General features: G+C 45.7%; 1 protein-coding gene across 7 annotated transcripts in view; it reads left to right on the top strand.

The window, feature by feature from the left end:
* RGL3 (ral guanine nucleotide dissociation stimulator like 3) overlaps positions 1-14,707 on the top strand; it is a 33,402-nt gene that overhangs the window by 3,165 nt on the left and 15,530 nt on the right. For 6 of the 7 annotated variants that reach the window (XM_053370842.1, XM_053370843.1, XM_053370838.1 and 3 more), the window contains exons 2-8: positions 2,547-2,651; positions 3,707-3,921; positions 8,416-8,627; positions 9,265-9,398; positions 10,608-10,823; positions 12,060-12,163; positions 14,518-14,602. In XM_053370842.1, coding sequence (XP_053226817.1) covers positions 2,547-2,651; positions 3,707-3,921; positions 8,416-8,627; positions 9,265-9,398; positions 10,608-10,823; positions 12,060-12,163; positions 14,518-14,602 — 1,071 coding nt within the window. Of the gene's footprint in view, positions 1-2,546; positions 2,652-3,706; positions 3,922-8,415; positions 8,628-9,264; positions 9,399-10,607; positions 10,824-12,059; positions 12,164-14,517; positions 14,603-14,707 lie in introns of those variants that run through there. The other variant, XM_053370844.1, reaches the window with a different exon arrangement.

Raw genomic sequence — 14,707 nt, 5'->3', positions numbered from 1 at the left:
AGGGCATGGAACTCCTCGATTCCACTCTGAGTCCAGATATCATCGCTCCAGGAGAGGAAGGAAGGAACAGTCTGGTCCTTCCTACACCCAAATCAAAGAGTACTTTTCTCCTGTGTACAGACAACATTGGTAGCATGACCGCAATTGCATTCTTCTTCCCTGTGTGCTTTTCTAAGCAGCAGCAACCACTGGGTTTTCTGACTTCTGACAGGCAGAGTGGGAAAAGCTGCTCTGTCAGGTTGCTGTTAAACAAAGCAAAACAAAAGCACAAGACCAGGGACAGAAAAAGAGGCCGCTCCATAGGTACAAATTCAGGGAGTGAATCCTAGGAACGAGCCCAGTTTCAGATTTACGTACAGTGGCTTCAAAGGGCCAGCTATAGGTGGACAGATGGGGGCAAGCTACTCACATGGGGGCTCCCAACAGAATAGTAAAAATGCAATAAGCAGGTAAATTAAAAGACCCAACAGATTTTGTATGGCATAAGCTTTTGCGGACTAGAATCCATTTCATCAGATGCATATAGTGTCATCCTTAGAAAGTGTATATTCACACAGGTGCAGAGGGGGAAATGGAAAGCTTATGATGGGGCTAAATGACTGAGAAATGCCAAAAGTACCGTGTACGATTCAATTGCAGCTTAAAATGTATGCAAAACAAGCAAGTGCCCATTCACAACAGCAGTAACCCATGATGACAACACAAGCTTCTTAGCAGCGTTAAATCAGGGCCAGACTAAAAGTGACTTGCATTGTGTAGCTGGTCTTTGTTTTGCAAATAGGTGGCATGAGGTGGGGGGCCCCAGCCAGAATAGCAGCTCCCTGCAGCTACACTGTGTGTGGTTGGTTTTAGGCCAGGGGTTGGCAAGGTTTACTTCGCCTGGGTAGGTTCACTCCAGCGGAGATCCTTCGGGGGCTGGATTGTGCGTGTGCATAAGCTCCCACGCCCGCAATTTCCACTGTGTGCATCTGCGCAGACACGATTTCCAGCCCCTGCGCCTGTGCAGACGCGATTTCCAGTGCTGCGGAAGCGAGTCCCCATGCCGCGCTGTGCCGGCTTAGTGCATCGAGTGGGAACTCACCAAGCAGGCAGCTCGGTTCGGGGGTGGCTCGTGGGCCGGTTAAACGACTCTCGTGGGCCGCTTGTGGCCCATGGGCCTTAGGTTGCCTAACTCTAGTTTAGGCTGGCCTTTGATGCTGAGGGTTGAGTTGGGAAAGGACAGGTAATCAAAGTGAAGGAGATGAAGCCTTCTTCTCTTTGACTGACCGTTGAATGTTGGTCAATTAATAACAGCCTTGAGTCCGCAAGCTCCATCCGTGGCACAAGCAGCCTATGGAAAGGTGAAAACATTGCAGAAATCCAGACAGTGCTGTCTCTCTGAGCCACCAAGGATGATGCCTGAATCACTGTGATAAACAATGATGGCCATACTTGCTCGCTGAGCACTACAGTAGTACCTCAGGTTAAGTACTTAATTTGTTCCGGAGGTCCGTACTTAACCTGAAACTGTTCTTAACCTGAAGCACCACTTTAGCTAATGGGGCCTCCTGCTGCTGCCGCGCCACCGGAACCCGATTTCTGTTCTCATCCTGAAGCAAAGTTCTTAACCTGAAGCACTATTTCTGGGTTAGCAGAGTCTGTAACCTGAAGCGTATGTAACCTGAAGCGTATGTAACCTGAGGTACCACTGTAAATAGGAAACAGGACAGAGATTTGCCCCTCGTCCATGCATAAGCCTCTTTTCTCACCCCCAGAAATCTCCTGTTCAGCTGTGCCCTGAGCCTTTTCCTTTGTTTTGGAGATGGAAAAGCAAACCTGCCCGTCTTCCTTCTCTGATAGTTATACTCCATTGCCTTGCGTACTTTGCTCAAGTTTATTTGTTGCTTATTTATTTTAAAACGTACACCCCAGCTTTCTATATTGGATGTTCAAGGCAGCTAATACTGATTACAACATGACTGCCACACCATACTACAAAATAAAATCAGGGCCAGCTCAATGTATTTTGCTGCCTGAGGCAAGATGGCTCCTCCTGCAATTCCATGCACGGGAATGTGACTAGACTGGCTGTTGAATAGTACTTCAATTCTGGCTGCCTTCATCACACCTGGGGCTAGTTTAGGGGGTACAAGAATGACCACATGGTACACACAGCTCCAGCATCTCACTACTGCTCTCTGCTCCCCAACATCTACCTCTGAATGCGTGGAAGCCTCCCTTTACCTGACAATAACATTTTCTTGGCTCCCAGCTCAATTCTTTCCAGCCCAGTTTAGACCTTGCTCTACACGACTGGTCCCCAATTAGCTAAGTACTGCAGACCCCCAAGCCCTGGGCCTCCTACTTCTGAAAATTTTGATATCTCTATTGTAGCTTTTGATATGTGAATGGTGCCACGGCCCCCCCCAGGTGGGCTATACAGACCCCCTGGGTTCTGCAGACCACCAGTTGGGAACCCCTGCTCTACACTGTATATGCATATGCTTCCAAGAAGCCAAAAAGCTGTGTCTTAGTTCTGCTTCTGTTTCTTTTCTGCCTCTCCCCAGACACCCCTTCAGCAGTGGGGTGAAGAGGCAGAAGATGGGGCCATCTACAGCATCATTCTTCACCGAGTGAGGGCAGAGCCCATCGCCAACAGATCGTGTCAGCTGGTATGTGGCAGCTTCCCTTACAGGGAATACCGGATCCCTCCTTCTATGCTAAACTGGTTTTTATTATTGGACAGCAGAGGGGACACATGCACGGAAAGTCATGTCTCCCTCATGCGTGCAAGCATGACAAGGATCTCTCCTCTCTTTCCCTTGCTCCATCTGGTACACAGACTGAGACCCAACCTGCCCACGGACTGTCTCGCCAGAGTGGTGCATGCTCTAGTTATCTCCTGCTTGGACTACTGCAATGCGCTCTACATGGGGCTACCTTTGAAGGTGACCCGGAAACTGCAATTAATCCAGAATGCAGCAGCAAGACTGGTGACTGGGAGTGGCTGCCGAGACCACACTGAGCTACCATTGACTCCCAGTATGTTTCTGAGCACAATTCAAAGTGTTGGTGCTGACCTTTAAAGCCCGAAAGTGCCTCGGCCCAGTATACCTGAAGGAGCATCTCCACCCCCATCGTTCAGCCCGGACACTGAGGTCCGGCTCCGAGGGCCTTCTGGAGTTCCTTCACTGTGAGAAGTGAGGTTACAGGGAACCAGGCAGAGGGCCTTCTCGGTAGTGGAACGCCCTCCCATCAGATGTCAAGGAAATAAACAAATATCTGACTTTTAGAAGACATCTGAAGGCAGCCCTGTATAGGGAAGTTTTTAATGCTGATGTTTTAGCGTGTTTTTAATGTTCTGTTGGGAGCCGCCCAGAGTGGCTGGAGAAGCCTAGCAAGATGGGCAGAGTATAAATAACAAATAATTATTATATTATTATTACTGCAAATTTGGGGACCCCAAGATTTGTGGTAACCTTTTCAGAAGTGATGGGAATGATTGGAATCTCCTGTAACAAAGGCAAGATAACTCCACAAGTATCAGATTTTCCATGTTAACTAATCTGATTTTTCACAAATAGGGTTGGTTTTTTTAACTGTGCAGTTCCCACTGAAGGCAGGTTGCACCTCTACCCTGTGTGTTAGACAGTGATAAGCACCTCCTCAATAGGTGTCAGCTATGTGAGTTCCTCCCACCTCATCGTGCCTGTCTCTTTCCCAACAGGATGTCTCCAGCACACCAGAGTGTCCCTTTGTACAGTACCGCACGTGCAAGAAGCGCCTGTTGCGGGCTGCTACGCTCCCCAGACTAGTGGGGTGGCTGGTGTCTGCCGATGTGGAGGGTGACCGTGGCTACGTGCCCAGCTTCCTGGCCACCTACCGGGCCTTCGCCAACCCTGCGCAGGTGCTGGATCTGCTGCTGCCACTGGGACCGGACAAGTGAGGCACAGGGGTAGGAGGTGGGTGGTTTGGGCAGGAGGAAAATGCTGGACAAGGTGTGCTCCCAAATCAGGAGCCCGGAGAAGGGCTGGTTCTTGATTCTGGCAGTGCAGCGAATTGGGGCGGGAAAAGCAATTCTAACCTGGCAGGGTATCACAGTGATGCCCACCTTCCTTTTCTTTTCTTTTCTCCCCCCCCCCAATAATTTTTATTAAGTTTCATACAAATAAAGCACATACTGTAAAACAAATATAATAATAATAATAATAATAATATATAACAAATGGAACTAATAAGACATAGAAAAAAATATAACAACAAACACATAAACAACACAAATTAATGGATTAATTAAACTTCCAATCTCATAAACATATTATTTGACTTCCTCTAGTCCCTCCTGTCTGAATTTCCTTGTATCTGAGTGTAACAGCTTTCCAATATCATTATTCAGAAACAATATTGCATTTATAATCAGATTTCTTATCTTTTCTAGATCTCATTTATTTAACTAACTCCTAATTTAATCCTAGGCCTGTTTAGTACTTTCAAGTAACTTCTAATTTTTAATATCACAATATTTATTCAAATAGTCTTTAATTTTTTTCCAATCTTCTTGATATTCCTCTTCTTTCTGATCGCGGATCCTTCCAGTAAGGTCAGCTAGCTCCATAGTCCATCATCTTCATCTGCCAATCTTCCACATTTGGTAATTCTTGCGTTTTCCACTTCTTGGCTATTAAAATTCGAGCAGCGGTTGTGGCATACAAAAATACCTTTACATCTTTCTTGGGCAATTCAAGACCTGTTATTCCAAGGAGAAAGGCCTCTGGTTTCTTTATAAATGTATATTTCATCATTTTTTAAAATTCATTATAAATCTTTTCCCAGAAGTCTTTCACCTTGGGACAAGTCCACCACATGTGATAAAAGGTACCTTCCTTTTCTTTACATTTCCAACATAAATTATCACAGTTATGATAAATCTTAGCTAATGCCCACCTTGCTTTTCGCCCTGTAGACATGTATGTATTGGGCGAATTTATTTGTCTCATGCAATTAAGTGTTCTTTGGAAAGGGGATATATAGACATGTGGGTGCAGTACGTATTATTGTCATTGAAATTCTACTCAATATTGATCCAGAGCAGAACTCCCAATGTATAGTTAGCAGAGTGAAAACTTAAACACATTGCAGGATTCCCAAAACATAGACCAGAGGCAATTAATATTTCATCCAGCAGAGTTTTACTGCTACTGAAGGCAAATGAGCATAATGGTCACAAATCCAATACATTCAGGATTGTCCATAAGAAATCCAGTTGCAGCAGACTTGACTTACACTTACAATAATAAGTCTTAACCTTCACACTATGTACAGAACACCATACCAGAAGGAAAAGAGATAGAAAGAGAAAGTGAAACCCAGGCTCCTTCTGGCCTCACTATTATAGTCCACATGACCTTGACAGAAGAGATAACAGGACCAGTTTAAGCCAGCTGTACTCAGCTTCTCTGAAGGAATAACCCAAACAACAGGAACCTTCTGCTTGTTTCTTTCACACAGAGAAGCTTCCAGAACCCTCTTGAATTAAGTAGAATAGGAAAGATCTCTACACATCAGATCAACACATTCTGTAATAAGAAATGCAAACTGACAGATATAGGCAGTGCTTTTCCCCCTCAAAAAATGTTTAGGGGTACTCTCAGTTGGACTAAAAAACCCCACCATTTTATAGTTCAAATTGGGAAAAATAAAGACAAATAAATGGACAAAAGTACAAAGATTCACAAAATGTTTAGGGGTATGCATCCCCCTGCGTCCCCCCAGGAAAAAAGGACTGGATATAGGAATAAAATACAATGGAACCTTGGTTGTCGAATGTAATCCGTTCTGGAAGACTGTTCAACTTCCAAAACACTTGACAACTGAGGCACAATGGGTGGTCGGGGAATTCAACTGAAAAAAATTGAGAAACGTGCCTTAGAAGCTGTTTGACTTCCAAGGCGTATTCGAAAACGGAAGCAATTACTTCTGGGTTTTTGGCATTCGGGTTCCGAAACATTCGGTTTCCGAGATGCTCGAAATCCGAGGTTCTACTGTACAGGCAGTGACTGTTTCAGGTGCATCCAATATGTGTGCAGCTGAGGAGGCGGGCATCGTTCCGAACCCAGGAATGACCCCCAAAAAGGGCATAGAAAAGGGCAGGGGTGGAACAGGGTGTTTGCGGACTTTCACATCAAATATATGTGATTTCACTTAAGAGCAGGGTACCTTGGAATGTGGCCTCTGTGTAAAGAGGGAGTTGTCTGTAATGAGATGCCAGGTGGGCAGTGAAGCTTGGTGAAGTCCGAGCAGCACAATCTGGCAGGATGCTTAAGGAGGGGCACCCTCAGGAAGAAATCCTGGTGAAGGCAGCATGGAATCATCGACTCATAGAGTTAGAAGGGACCCCTGGGGTCCTCTAGTCCAACCCTCTACAGTTCAGGAATCTCAACTCAAACATCCAGGACAGATGGCAATCCAACCTCTGCTTAAGAACCCCGAAGGAAGGAGAGTGCACCTTCCAAGGTAGTCCGTTCTGCTGTTAAACAGCAGGCAGCTTATCTGGGACAGGAAGGGTTAAGGCAGCCTTTCTCAACCTGTGGGTCCCCAGACGTTTTGGGACTACAACTCCCATCATCCCTAGCTAGCAAGGCCAGAGCTCAGGGATGATGGGAGTTGTAGTCCAACAACATCTGGGGACCCACAGGTTGAGAACCACTGGGTTAGGGGCACCGGGGGGTGGGGAGAGACAGGGGTCAGCAACCTTTTTCAGCTGTGGGCCAGTCCACCGTCCCTCAGGCTATGTGGTGGGCCGGACTATATATTTTTTTTGGGGGGGGGGAATGAACGAATTCCTATGCCCCACTGTCAGGGAACTGCCATCGGAACCGGAGGAGGCGAGGCTCCACAGCGATGCTGGAGAGGGCCCAAGCAGGGAGAGAGGCAGGTCTCCGGCTGGGGAAGAAAATCAGCGCAACACCAGGGATAGAGGGGGGCCGATGGGGAAAGCGGAGAGGAGGCTCCAGGACTCTTCGCAGGAGACCAGCGAGGAGAGCACAGGTCCTCTGCTGCCCACACCCACCCTGCGCAGAAGACTTCCGCGCAGGGAAAGTAGGCGGCGACTTGGCGTCAAAGAACTTCTTTGCTGGAAGAGGTTCAAGAAACGCCCACTGACGGATTCTGCCAGCGACTGAACAGCCACGGAGGGGATGGCTGTCCAGAGAGAAACGGTTTAACCAGGCAACCTAGCCCAGAGCGGCGGTAACTTACGCACAAGCAACCCCTAAAGCCATTACACCGACAAATAACCCAGAGATGCATTTTAAATAAAAGCACACTTTCTACTCATGTCAAAACACACTAATTCCTGGACCATCCACGCGCCGGATTGAGAAGGCGATTGGGCCGCATCTGGCCCCTGGGCCTTAGGTTGCCTACCCCTGGATAAGAGCCTAAGCAGTTTGTGAGTACAGTGGTACCTCAGGTTACATACGCTTCAGGTTACATACGCTTCAGGTTACGACTCCGCTAACCCAGAAATAGTACCTCGGGTTAAGAACTTTGCTTCAGGGTGAGAACAGAAATTGTGCTCTGGCGGCGCAGCAGCAGCAGGAGGCCCCATTAGCTAAAGTGGTGCTTCAGGTTAAGAACAGTTTCAGGTTAAGAACAGACCTCCAGAACGAATTAAGTACTTAACCTGAGGTACCACTGTATATGTACAGTGGTACCTCAGGTTACAGATGCTTCGGGTTACAGACTCCGCTAACCCAGAAATAGTACCTCGGGTTAAGAACTTTACCTCAGGATGAGAATAGAAATCGCGTGCCGACGGGGCGGGAGGCCTCATTAGCTAAAGTGGTCCCTCAGGTTAAGAACAGTTTCAGGTTACCCACACTGGAAGAGTGGCAGACGAAGGTGATCGACTACATGGGACTGGCAGAGATGACGGGCAGAATCCGTGACCAAGGGAGAGAGACGGTGGAAGAAGATTGGAAGAAATTTAAATTTTATCTTAAAAATTCTTGTAAAATTAGTGAGTGTTAAAATGTCATGAGTAAAGCATAGCAGATTTGCAGAGATAAATGATTGGATAAGAGGAAAGAAAAGGGTTTAAAGAAAGAAATTTATAAGTAATTTAGATCAGGGGTTGCTGAAAAAGTTTAAAATAGGGATGCAGAAAAGGGAGGCATGGGGAAGTCGTTGAAATTGGGTACATGAAAAAATTTATGAAATTATACATGTTTTTATGTTTGTTTGTTTGTGTTTGTTGTTTGTAGTGTCTTATAATATATGTTGAAAAGCCAATAAAAATTTTATAAAAAAAATAAATAAGAACAGTTTCAGGTTAAGAAAGGACCTCCAGAACGAATTAAGTTCTTAACCCGAGGTACCACTGTACGTGTGTTTGTGTATGGTTGGGACCTGACTCTGTTTCCCTTCCGGTTGCAGGGCAGTGCTGCACGTATTGAAACTCTGGTTGCAGCATCACCCGGAGGATTTCTGGGAGCCCCCCCAACATCCCAACCTGCAGAGAACCTTGAGCTTCTTGCACCAATCTTCTCGTGACTCCCCAGCGTGTGCTTTGGCTGAGGGGCTGTGGCAGTCCCACAAAGACGACAAGGAGGAGGAGCACAGGAGGGCAGGTGCTGCTGAGGCAGAAGGTAAGGATTTCCCCTGCCCTGGGGACATGACGGCCTAGAGCAAACGACCTCCCAAAGTTTGTGGCTCAGGTCCAGCTCCCATCCCCACCTCAGCTCCTCAGCTCCTCAGCCACATGCAGTTGTCTTCAGGGCCATCCTATTCAGCCTATTAGATGGCATGTCTGCATAATAATAATAATAATAATAATAATAATAATAATAATAATAATAATTTATTTATATCTCGCCCATTTGGCTGGGTTTCCCCAGCCACTCTGGGTGGCTCCCAACCGAATATTAAAAACACAATACAGCATTAAACATTAAAAACTTCCCCAAACAGGGCTGCCTTCAGATGTCTTTTGAAAGTCATATAGTTGTTTATTTCCTTGACATCTGATGGGAGGGTGTTCCACAGGGCAGGTGCCACCACTGAGAAGGCCCTCTGCCTGGTTCCCTGTAACTTCACTTCTCGCTGTGAGGGAACCGCCAGAAGGCCCTCAGAGCTGGACCTGGAGTAATCACAGAAAAAACAATGCCTTGGCTTTTATTTTACCAGAAAGGCACATGGGTTAGGCAGGGAAGGGCTTCTTCTTCCTTTGTCAGGGTTGGGCTTGCGCACACTCACTCAGGTGGCCCTTGTCTCACTACCCGACAGGAGGGGAACCCACAGGGATGGGGCTGCCACAGGTGATCGGAGAAGCAGCTGGGACAGGTGACTGTGAGGAGACACCAGCCCTTCTGTCCTTCTCGGTGGATGAAGTAGCTGAACAGCTGACCCTGATGGATGCGGTGAGTAAGAGGGGTCAGGGATGGCAAAATGCTTTGGGAAGAAGAAAACAGCATTAATGGGGGGAGTGGTGTGGCTCTCAGACTCTTAAATTTTAATTCCAGCCAGGGTGGATTTGATTTAAATAAAATCAATTTAAATCACAATTTAAATCACTAGTCATTAAGAGTTGATTTAAATCATTTTTTTATGGAAAGACTCATTCTTGCTGGTACAGTCCTACCTCGTTACGTCTGCTTCATGTTACGTTCTTTCAAGTTATGTCCCGCGGCAACCCGGAATTACCAGAAAGAGTTACTTCAAGGTTTTGCCGCATGCGCAGAAGCGCAAAATGACGTCTCGTGCATGCGCAGAAGCGGCGAATCGCAACCTGTGCGTGCGCAGACGCGCCACTGCGAGTTGCGCTCTTTTCATGTTGCGAACGGGCCTCTGGAACGGATCCCGTTCGCAACCAGAGGTACCACTGTATAATCTTAATATTTACAACCAGATGAAGGTTTCATTTTCGGAATAATAAATTTTTAGAATAGTTTTTACAGTTATATCAAAAATTACTGACTTGGTTATACTTTTAGAAATACATAGACAGATGCTTTTGAAATTATTGTGAGGTTTAGTAAGTTAACTGTTTATATTTGGACAACTTTTCCGCTGTATTTTATTGGAAGGAGAAATATAATCATTTCCTTAATAACAATTTGAACAATTTATTTAACTTAAACAATAACATTATAGCATAAGTATCCATGTTTGTTAACTGATGTGGTTAAACAATTAAAAAAAACTTAGACTGAGTTTTAGCACTCATGAAAAACTTAAAACAAATCCTTATTTCCTGATGAATAGCCTTTGGACTATAATGTAACTTAACTAGAAAACTGTCTTTAGAAAGATTTTTCCTCCAGAAGCATTTTATTTTAAGAATCCAATTTAAATCAAGCTGTCTGTGAACAAACGCCGGCTCCCTCGGCCTGAAAGCGAGATGAGCACCGCAACCCCATAGTCGCCTTTGACTGGACTTAACCATCCAGGGGTCCTTTACCTTTACCTTTTACCCTATATATATTTTATGGTTCAATGGCAGAGAGTTGATTTCGGATCTTGGAGACCTGATCCATGGTCCAAAGTCCTACCCTACTTCTGCAGTGGTTGCGCTGAGTGGCATTGGGGTGGTCTTCTCTCTCATCCTCCCTCTCATTCTCCTTCCCCAGGAACTCTTCCGAGCAGTGCAGCCCTTCCACTGCCTGGGCTGCGTGTGGTCGCAACGAGACAAGAAGGAGAATCAGCACGTGGCTCCCAGCGTCCGAGCCACTGTGGCCCAGTTCAATGCAGTCACTAGCTGTGTCATTGCATCTGTACTGGGAGACCTGACTCTACGCTTTCCCCAGCGGGCACACCTGCTAGAGAAATGGATCGACATTGCCCAGGTAAGAGCTTCTGTGTCCAGTGAGCTAGCTGGCCTTAGTTTTCCTTGTTTCCTTAGCCCTGCCTCTACAGTGGTACCTTGGTTCTCAAACTTAATCCGTTCCAGAAGTCCGTTCCAAAACCAAAGTGTTCCAAAACTAAGGCGTGCTTTCCCATAGAAAGTAATGCAAAATGGATTAATCCGTTCCAGACTTTCAAAAACAACCCCTAACATAGCAATTTAACATGAATTTTACTATCTAATTGATCCATAAAATGAAAGCAGTAAACAATGTACTGCAGTCACACAATCAATCAATCAATCAATCAATCAATCAATCAGTAGTTGAACTGGGTTCCACACAGTCTCAAAAAGAAAAACAAAGAGCCGCAAAAACTAAAACGCAAAATAAATAGCAAAAACAGACAGACCTCAGCGTAACACTCAAAACAGAAGTGTGGCACTCAGAATGAAGCACGTTCAGCTTCCGAAAAGAGTTCCCAAACTGGAACACTTACTTCCTGGTTTACAGTGTTTGGGTTCCAAGTTGTTTGAGTACCAAGGCGTTTGAGATTCAAGGTACCACTGTACTCCTGTCGGCACACAAACCAACATATGGGATTGTACCTCCAGCCAGCTCACTGGTTCTCCACAATTTGTGAATATTACAAAAATGGGCCTACATAATAGCTGCACAAGCCAAAGGCACAGACCCCCTCAGCTTTTCATTGCAAAAGTAACAGACATGCTGACAATGTAAACTTAAGATGATATATAAAAATACAGCCAAAGCAAGTGGCATTAAAGTGAGGAACGCTAATTGATTTGAAGAATGTTTAATTATCATCTGCCTTCTAACTGATCTGTCAGTTTAATTGAATGTAAATACATGTGTACCTTATCAAAACCTCAGTATTGTGGGTGTTGAGATACTGACAAGTGCAAGATTACTTGACTTTCTTTTACTAAATAAAAACTGCCAGCTATTGTAAGAAGATAGGGTCTTCTTTCTTCTGCATTATGGTAATAGCCTGCACAATGGCCATGTTTTCTCTTGAGTCACAGTCCACACGTTAAAAATGGTTTGATTATCAACTAAATGAATCAAAAGCTTGCAGCCTTACTCAAAATGCAGCAACTGCTTTGCAGTTAAATCTTTAATCAATCCAATTGCTGGCGTTAAATCCTACCCCTTTCTTACTGAAATATTTCTCATTTCCCCACTCCCAATTCCCCAAATGGTACGCCTGCCCTCCAGCGATGTCGGGCCCTCCGGAATTTCTCCTCGCTGCATGCCATCCTCTCTGCCCTACAGTCTAACTCCATCTACCGACTGAAGCGGACGTGGGCTGCTGTACACAGGTGAGGTTTTGGGTGGCACCATTTTTCCCTAGAAGAAAAGCCCTGGTTAAAAGTGTGGCGCTTTTTTTTCTTTAACCATCTTTATGGAAAGCTCAAAGAGTACATAATTATATGTGCACTAAACATTGTGAGACGTAAATAAAAGAGAGAAAAGGAAAAAGAGAAACAGAACCCGTGTAGAAGGGGGGGAAAGGGGGGGGCCAAAAAACTATATATTTTACAAGGTCATTATTGCACTTCACCAAATATTACAGTATTTGTAAGAATGGATTCCAAATATCATTGAATTTGTCCATGGCAAGTCTGTATTTATATGCGGGTTGTTCATATGTTGCGAGTTTGTATACTGTAAGTCTTCAATCCAATCATAGAAAGAAGCCTCATTTTTATTTTTCCAGTTCACCAGTATCAGTCTTTTTCCTGTGGTAAGGGCACGGGGAGTCCACTCGTATTGTCCTTTTGTAAGGTTCCATGTGCTGAGTATATAATGCAAGAGGATATTTTGCTCTGTAAATGTAAAGTTGTTCCGTACAGTTCTGTTGATGGTTTCAGCTACCCTCTGCCCAAAATCTTTCAATATAGGACAATGAAAAAAACATGTTTTAGAGAAGCATTATCCCTGTTGCATCACCAACAGTTAGATACCTTAGATAGCCCTTTTTAAAAACAAACGTAATGGGGTCCACTATATTCTAAATATTTTTTTGTTGTTGTATGAGCCTCAATTTAAGGCCAGAGGCACCTTTGTTATAGCAATTAAAACAGTTTTCTACTGTGTGGCACTTATTGTAACAACTTCATGGTGAGTACCAGCACCATTTTTCCCCCTAAAAGAAAAACATTGGAAAAGGGTTAGGGAAAAGGCTGGATCGGGACGCGGGTGGCGCTGTGGGTTAAACCACAGAGCCTAGGACTTGCTAATCAGAACGTCGGCGGTTCGAATCCCCACGATGGGGTGAGCTCCCGTTGCTCGGTCCCTGCTCCTGCCAACCTAGCAGTTTGAAAGCACATCAAAGTGCAAGTAGATAAATAGGTACTGCTCCGGCAAGAAGGTAAACGGCGTTTCTGTGTGCTGCTCTAAACCACAAGTGGCTTAGTCATGATGGCCACAGGACCCGGAAGCTGTACGCCAGCTCCCTCGGCCAATAAAGTGAGATGAGCGCCACAACCCCAGAGTCAGCCACGACTGGACCTAATGGTCAGGGGTCCCTTTACCTTTTACCTTTTAAAGGCTGGTTAAAGCAGGCCACAGTAGACTCTTGCTTCTCTTTGGAGAGAAACCACAGGGCTCTGGCAGGTTCAAGGATCGTCCCCAAGCAGGACTGGGGAAGAGTTTTGCCTGCGACCCCAGAGAGCTCGTGACAGTCTTTTTCTTTTCAAACAAGATTTTTACATAATCCTACATAATACAGCAGGATAAAAGAAACTACAGTGGTACCTTGGTTTGCATACATTTTGGATTACAAACATGTCAACCCCGGAAGTGTGTGTCCCGGTTTGCAAACTTTTATCAGATTACAGTGTTACCTCAGGTTAAAAACTTAATTCGTTCTGGAGGTCTGTTCTTAACCTGAAACTGTTCTTAATCTGAAGCACCACTTTAGCTAATGGGCCTCCTCCTGCTGCCGTGCAACCAGTGCGTGATTTCAGTTCTCATCCTGAGGTAAAGTTCTTAACCCGAGGTACTATTTCTGGGTTAGAGGAGTCTGTAAACTGAAGCGTCTGTAACCTGAAGCGTCTGTAACCCGAGGTACCACTGCACAACCTTTTTTTTCTTTCTTTGGATTATGAACAATTTTTGGGGGGAGGCCCCATTGACAAAAGCATGACTTGGGTTACAACCTGTTTTGGTTTAAAAATGGACCTCCGGGGGGGCACCCATTGAATGTTCTTCCTGAGTCCTACAGATTTCCCCCTCTCTCGGAGGACAGAGCTTTTTGTGCCACACAGCCTGCCCTGTGCTAGTCTGTAGGGGCAGATTTAGGGCAGCGTGACCGGTTCCCCCACTCTGGGCCCCAAGCTAAGGGGGAACACCGCAGGGCATCACAACTATGACGTAGTACACATGCAAAACAGGAGACGAGAGGCGGGGGTGTCAAATTTTAGCCTTGCACAAGGCGCCGCTGAAATTTGAAAGACCTGCTAGCCTGCTGCCCTCTTTCCACCACAAAGGATGCTCTGTTGCAGCCACTGCTAAAAAAAGATTCAGCTTCCAGTCAAGCTTCTGGAGATGTGTGTGTGCCACTGTCTTTGCCCTTCGCCTCAGGCTGCAAAACAGCTTGAGCTAGCCGTGGCCTCTTGCACTGACCCTTGTGCCAGGGAGCTGCATAAACTGAGTGTGACTTCTCTCCCAGGGACACCAGGGGCGCCTTCCGAAAGCTCTCGCAGATCTTCTCCGAAGACAACAATTACTTGAAGTGCCGAGAAATCTTGCTGCAGGTAGCAGAACTGCGTTGTTTGAGAGGAAGAGGAGAGCAATGTTGTGTGTGTGTTGTGTGTCTTTTTATGCAGGATAATGCGCCCAGAAGGATGCACAGTGGATGC

Source organism: Podarcis raffonei, chromosome 17 (genome assembly GCF_027172205.1).
Source record: "Podarcis raffonei isolate rPodRaf1 chromosome 17, rPodRaf1.pri, whole genome shotgun sequence".
Taxonomy (NCBI): Eukaryota; Metazoa; Chordata; class Lepidosauria; order Squamata; family Lacertidae; genus Podarcis; species Podarcis raffonei.
The sequence above is the reverse complement of the archived record's forward strand: the minus strand, read 5'-3'. Positions and strand labels throughout refer to the sequence as shown.